Raw genomic sequence first — 7,533 nt, 5'->3', positions numbered from 1 at the left:
ATGCCTTACAGCTGATTAGCATTGTCCTATAAGTTAATGCACTGGTACTTTCAAGGTCAGATACACAACACTGGCCTGTGCAATTCACAGTGTTTAACCTTCTGCACTATGTCTACCATTTAGAGTGTGAGTAGCATTGCCAGGCTCTGCTCACGTCTAGACGAGTCTATTTGAAAATCAAAGGAGAGAATCCAAGGTTTCTACTGACATGAAATATGCTCGTGCATGAATTACCCATTGGGCACCTGTCCCAGGACCCGACACCACCAAGGGCTTCAGCACATTAGTGATGCAAGTGTTTGTGTGCAGATAAATTCGCAATATGTTCCTCATTTCATTTGCAAAATGTGGCCATAATGAAATATTTGTGTGATCTGCAAAACTGAATACCTCTGTCTCTTACAGATAGATAGATTGCCCTTCCACAGATTGCTTCAGCATATCATTCATCTCCAATTCCAGGGTCATTAAAGTTTTATCTAATCCCAAATACCCAGGGTGCTATGTGGAAATTTTTTTTTTCTTAGTGCTACTTAACACTTCACTATAACTTTTTGTTTCCTTTAAGTCAAATCAAGGTCAGATGAAGATACTGGCAAGAGCAACTCTATTTATCTATCTTGACTATTCATCCCCTCAGCGAATCTTGGCAGTGTGTGTGTGCGCATGTGTGTGACGGTGCACATGCGTGTGAGTGTGTGTGTATGTGTGTGTGCGCTCCCCTGGTTGGAATTGGCTCCAGTCACCTTTTTGATGTAGAAGGTCACCAGCTAGATGTCCGCTGTGTCTGCCAATTCACTCTCCTCTCTCTCTCTCTCCCTCTCAGCACCTGCATATGTTTTCTGGAATGCACACATGCACCCACACGCACACACACACACACACACACACACGTACACACCAATATCAAGTAGCAGTGCCAAACTGTTCTGTTAACAAACTTTGTATGTACATTTGTGTTTATGTATCTGTGCAAGTGCATGTGTTTGTGTGAGTGTGTGTGTGTGTGTGTGTGTGTGTGCCTTTCTCTTCGCCCACATCAAGAGTGTGTGGTCTGAGACTGGACTGGAGTGTGAAAGGTCCACAAACAGTACTTAAGGCACAATGTGCTCATTTCATTTAGAGCTAAGAGTCTCTTGAATTATTGACCGAGGTGAATCTCTACTGGACAAACTCAGTATGTAGCCATAGGCTGGGGCGTTTGTGAGTGAGTGAATAAGTGCATGAGACATATTCCTTGTAGATTTAGAAGTCATCCGTGTTGTCATGCACCCTCCGATTTGGAAACTAACCCACTATAGCATGAATACATATGTAGGTCACCTTGAAATGCAAAAGTGGTGACAGTTTGGAGATCATTTTAAGGAACCAGTGTGCATAACCTCTTGCTAAAAATGAGCTCACTCTAGTCTGAGTGTCTGACAGTTGTGAAATATGTTTCCCTTTTGTACAGAAAATGTTGCACTGAGCTCTCATTGAACATGTCCTATCTTGCCCATGAGCTAAAAACAATTTGTTGCCACTGACTTCCTTGGAAGAGACACAGCTTATTTACACAAGTCCAAACTCATACTACAAAAAAAACATTACAGACCTACTGCTTGAGGCTGGCTCGTAAAGCCTTGGTTAGGATAGACCTAACTAAGCATGGCTTCAGCACCTGCAGTAGGCTAATATTTTATGCAGATGTGGCACAGTTATGCAAACATGTAGCTAGTGATTCAGTCTCAATGTCACTGTCCTTATGACCTTCACTTCTCCTTTTTCGTTATCAGACATTTTATTTATTTATTTATTTATTTAAAAAATGGGCCACTGTTTTATTCAGTACAGAAAACGCCAAACTACATTCCACTTAACCCTTCAGGACAGTTCTTTTAATAAGTTGATTTCAATTCGAAACAAGTGAAAAGATCTCACGCCACTTGCATGTGATTTTAACTTGCTTTGTAAAAATATGGGGTGTTAAGAATCAACCCCAGAGTGAATGACATGTTAAGACGGTATCTTTTGCAGCGCGCCTGCTTAGTGCCGTTGCACGCTTGTCGATATTGCAGCGTCGCCTGTGCGTAAAAATTACCGCTGGGTAATATATTTATTAGCACGTCTGTCGGGCGTGGTTGGCTTGTCTGCCGGGGGGCCTGTAACCGTAGTCTGCTTCAGGGCTGCTGGATGCTCTGTGATGGATGAGGAGTGACAGATCGGGGTTAGCCGCCAGGGGAGTCCATTTTCTTCCAGAGCACGGTCCTATCCGAGGAGAAAGGAGAGGAGAGGAGACACTGGACTGGACGGAGAGGAGGAAGGGACGAGAAACCGAGAGGGGACCGACTGCTTTTTTTTTTTTTTCTTCACCCCTCCTCTCTCTCTCTCTCTCTCTCTCTCTCTCTCTCTCTCTCTCTCTCACACACACACACACACACACACACACACACACACTCCCTCCCTCCCTCCCTCTCTTTGCTCCTTCTCTGTCTCCACTCTTGCACATCACAACCTAGTGGGCTTTACCCGCGGTCTGCACCGCATTGACGCTGCTGCTGCTTCCAGCCGACCCAACCCACTAAACTAACACACACACACACACATACATACACATACACGCACACACACACACTCACACACGCACGCACGCACACACACAGAGCCCACAGTGTCTTTTTGGATGTTATTATCCTCACAACGAAACTGGATGCTGTATTGGTTGTGTGCGCCTTGCATGGATGAGCAACAATTTTGCGAGGAGACTATTTTTAATGCGGTGTTTTCCTTCTCTGTCTCTCTCTTTCTGTCTTTCTCTCTGCATGGATCCGGACTTTGAATCGCTGTCTTGCTCGGTAATGTTAAGACTTGGGAAGCAGAGCTGAATCGGAGAGGAGAGGCGGGGAGAGCAGCGGCGTGTCTTGTGTTGGAGACTAAACGCTGCCGCAGCACACACACACTGACTGGATGACACAGAATTGGGAATATGACTTACAAGTTTGCAGAGCTCATGAGACGGATCGGGATCTTTCTGCAGACGGTGAGCTCTCTCGCAGCCAATGCCAACATGGGTGTTGACTGATTGGGAGAGAGTATCCCTGCACTGTTTGATATGATAATGCACTTGTGAGGATTTTTATCGCTCTCAGTCATTCCTGGACCATGCAGATTCTGCCGCCGAGGACGTTATTTGTGTTACTAGCCCATGCACACGTGTTATCATCTCTGAGAAATAATGAAGACATACGAACTAGAGAAAATAACAGCAGCACATACTATACCCGGACCTTCCATGGGGCTGCCCGGGAGAGTGTCCAAGCCAAAGCCCGGGACCATGCGCTCTCGGCGGGCTACGCCACAGGTGCGTCCTCGCTGGAGCCGCAGGGGCACCGGGCAATTATCAAAAGGACCTTTAACTCCACTTATCCTTGGAAAAGGGTAATTGCAGGAGAGACGTGGCGAATCGGACACGGCAAACACGACATAAATAGGACTGTAACACCCATGGAGAATCCCAACGCTGCCCCACATTGGGACCCGTCGCGTCACCATAATAAGAGGAGAAAGTTGAATGGCGGACTTAGTAGTACGGGGACGCCAGCAGGTGGACACTACAATGCGTATAAACCCTCTTCAATGAGCCGGGGAGGAGGAGGGGGATACGGGGAGAGCGACAGGCACAAGAGGGGCACAAAAGACGAGCAAAAGAAAGGCTGGAAGAGGGGGAGAAACCGGCTGAACAAAAGCTCAGTGGTTTTGGCTCAGCCTCATGCGTCGCCGTGGGAACCCATTCCGAAGCCGGTGGCCCTCACCTCCACCGACCTGCCCTTTGACCTCTTCACCAGGAGGCCCGAGCACTTCACTTTCAGAGAGGAGAACCCATGGGACGCCACGCCGATGACCCCTCCCAACTCGCAGGATTTCGGGGACGAGATCAGGAATCCCTTTTATCCGGTGACGAGCGAGACTTACGGCGCTTACGCGATCACGTGCGTCTCCGGGGTCATTTTCCTGGTGGGCATTGCGGGCAACATCGCCATCCTGTGCATCGTGTGCCAGAACTACTACATGAAGAGCATCTCCAACTCTCTGCTGGCTAACTTGGCCGTCTGGGATTTTGTGCTCATCTTCTTCTGCCTGCCTATGGTGGTTTTCCATGAGCTGACCAAGTCCTGGCTGCTGGGGGAGTTCACCTGCAAAGTGGTGCCCTATGTGGAGGTAATTCTATTCTATTCTATTCTATTCTATTCTATTCTATTCTATTCTATTCTGTTCTGTGTTCCATGCTATTTTACTGTTCTTCAACAGTTTAATAGTGTCTGTAATAAATAATTTTCTTAAAGGTCACAAAAAAGATTGAAAGGCTTTGTCAGTTTCCATTTTAGTGGAAATGAAACAGCATATACTACATATGTAATTTTGCCTTCTGCAGCAATGGCAATTAGCACATGGGTCAAAGCCATTGACAGTAATATCTTCCACCTTGTGCACAAATAATCACACTCATGTCAACAGGCCTAACCAGTTAAACTTGTTAGGAATGTTATTGTGGTGATACATTGTTGATCGTAATTGTTGTTTGCTGTTGGGGGGAAATTCTCATGCACGTTGCCTTAAAAGGTGAGCTCAAGCTTAGTGTTGAGTTTCACTTTCACCCCTGAGTAGCCAGCAAGCAAACATACACACGCTGTGGCTTATACACCTGCTACTGCAGGAGGGAACCTCGCCTGTCCCTCAAGGCATGTAGACTGGATACTCTCACACACACACACACACACAAAAACACAAAACAGGATGTAAAGGAATAGCTCACTATCTCCCATCCACTCTCAGTCACATGCAACAGACACCCTCTCTCCTGTTGCTTGCCCCATCTTTGATAAGCCCCCCTTTTGTGTGTAATTTTAAGATGCTGCATTAGGTTTCCATGAGCTGCTTTCAGTAAAGGTTTCCAGCGTCTAGGTTGCACAATGGCTCCCCAATGTTTAGTCCAGCAACAGGATCGTGTTCACCTACATCAGGGGGGATGAGCAGGCATCCCATTGTTCTTTTATATCACATATTATGAAGGTTGAGGGCTGCTTACAGAGTACATAGATGTATCATTAATTTGTAGTGGCCTACCACAATGTCAGACCCCCCTCAGTGGAAAACAACCCCCTGGCAGTGTAATTACATATGAGCTATCCAAAAAGCAGGAGGACATATTTTAAGAACCCGTGGAAACTGACCCTTTATAGAGCAGTGTTACGGAATCTATAGGAGTGATATTAGGTTGCTACTGTGAGAGCAGTGTGTGCTCAGGACAGCACAGGAACACACCTCCAAGGCATAGACTGTGTGGCTACTCTGTATGGCAGAGTGTGTCTGTGTGTCTTTTTGGAAGAAGTGGTACTTGTGTATTCCTGTGTGTTTACTCTTGCGTGTGTACATGCATCTTAGAGTGCATATTTATCAGGATGTGTGCATCGGGGTCCATCTGTATGCACAGCAGCCTGAGTGTGTGTGTGTGTGTGTGTGTGTGTGTGTGTGTGTGTGTGTGTGTGTGTGTGCATGTGTCAGTTCAGGGCGTGAGTAATGCAGCCCGGGGCACTCTCTCTCCCCATGGAGCATTCTGTGAAACACACACGTACACACATACACACATGCACACACAGAGACATTTACCCTGTGGAATGACTTTATTCTTCACTTAACCCAAATTCAGTCACAGGGGATATCAACATTTGGCCTGGAATAAAGATAGGAACACACGCATGCACACACAGCCCTACACATGCACATCCACAAACATGTATTTACACACCTTTAACCCAAACACAAACTGCAAACAAACAACCACAGTCCAGAAATTTTGACATTAAACCATACAGGCTCTGATGCACCATGGCCTCTAGGTGATTCTATACTTCAGCACATCCTGCACACTGTCTGATTTTATAAATAAGCATGCACAGACACACACACATACACACACCCACACAGACACACACACTTGCATAGACACACAATTGCAGGCACAGTCAGTGTATCACTCAAAGACATGCACACATACATACACACAAGCTGACTCACACACATATGCACATGCATGCTTGTTAACAGACATCTGCAGACACAAACTCATGTGTGTACCTGTGTGTGTGTGTGTGTGTGTGTGTGTGTGTGTGTGTGTGTGTGTGTGTGCATGCAGGTACACGGAGATAAGAGCCCAGCTAAGGTGGTATAGATAATGTATCCGTGTCAGCTGAGAGAGGAGCCTGCACATGGCGCTTCCTTCAGTAAATACAGTTTTATCCACTGCTAGTAGCTAAGGCTGTCAGAATGAATTTCATTATTAAAATTTGAGTCACTGGCTTGCTATGCCTTGGTTCATCCTCTGTCACACAAGCAATATCTCACAATCTTGTAATCTTTTCTAGCACCATAGCAGAAAACAGCCCGACGAGGAGGTTACTACTCCTCTTAACAGCTTCTGCAAGCCATGTTTGGAAGAGATTTGGATTCCCTTCATTAAAGTGCAAGATTCAGCGAAAAAAGCTTGAGAAATCCTCCAAGAAACTGAACAACGGAAAGACCGCATGTTCTGAATCAAATTCAGTCTGTTTAGAGTTCATTGTCTGTTGCATCCTGCCTGCATGTATCAATATTATGTAAATACTGCTATTAAAATTCATTCAAAGGGTCTCTGAAACTGCACTCAAAGACATCCAGTTTAGAAAAACAAAAGTTATCAAAAAAATAAGCTGCGTGAATACTAAAATGTCAGTGGAATTTGACTGATATCTGTCAATTCATAGTGGAATCTGATTTTAAGGCAGCAGTGGAAGCTCTACTGGTTGGCACAGGGTGGAATTTTCCATACCTCGAAGACAAAGTAACAGTTTTTTTTTTGGTGCGAGAAGCAAAAGTGCATGGCAGGAAAATTACAAGAATTGCTCAACCCAATATGGAGCTCAGCAAGCCTGCAATTCTTATATACTCCTGTTTAACTGTGGAAAATGATCGCGCATTCTCATTAAAGATGTCTCCTTACAGCAGTGATACAGAGTGCAGCAAATTTAGGCAAAACTAATGGACAGTAATTGGGTCTTGCACCTGGCAATTGAGCCGGATAATATTTAGAAAATAGGTTAAAATAACAAATTATTTGACAACCATTACACCAAGCGTTTTACGAGCTACAGGGGGAATTATGCCATTTGTTAGGGTTTGCTCAGAGCGATGCTGCTGTAACACAGCGGTTTGAAAACTTTTTGGCTCATTACCCCAAAATAAAGAGATGCTTACTAATCAACAGCTGAGCACAAGGCAAGCACAGAACCATGACAGCAATAATGCTCCACATTTTTGTTTTAAAGCATTCTTATATAGTTATTGGTGTGTAATAGGAAGTGTTTGACAAAATGAAATTTATAAAACCTCAATTAAATGAATCTCAGTGACTGTGAAATTTTGCAGGTGCAAGAGGCTACCGACCAATCCTAAGAATAGCTAGACATGGGCATGAGCACATCACCATTCAACCTGGTTTGCACCTAAACACTAGTCATT

At 45.0% G+C, this 7,533-nt stretch overlaps 1 protein-coding gene across 1 annotated transcript in view; it reads left to right on the top strand.

Annotated features, from left to right (window-relative positions):
- Nucleotides 1-2,629: 2,629 nt before the first annotated feature.
- gpr37b (G protein-coupled receptor 37b) overlaps nucleotides 2,630-7,533 on the top strand; it is a 19,131-nt gene continuing 14,227 nt past the window's right edge. The window contains exons 1-2 of the mRNA XM_030046343.1: nucleotides 2,630-3,344; nucleotides 3,387-4,197. Of these exons, the coding sequence (XP_029902203.1) occupies nucleotides 3,142-3,344; nucleotides 3,387-4,197 (1,014 nt within the window). The 5' untranslated portion in view covers nucleotides 2,630-3,141. The remainder of the gene's footprint in view (nucleotides 3,345-3,386; nucleotides 4,198-7,533) is intronic.

The sequence above is a fragment of the Myripristis murdjan genome, chromosome 23 (genome assembly GCF_902150065.1).
Source record: "Myripristis murdjan chromosome 23, fMyrMur1.1, whole genome shotgun sequence".
Classification (NCBI taxonomy): Eukaryota; Metazoa; Chordata; class Actinopteri; order Holocentriformes; family Holocentridae; genus Myripristis; species Myripristis murdjan.
The sequence above is the reverse complement of the archived record's forward strand: the minus strand, read 5'-3'. Positions and strand labels throughout refer to the sequence as shown.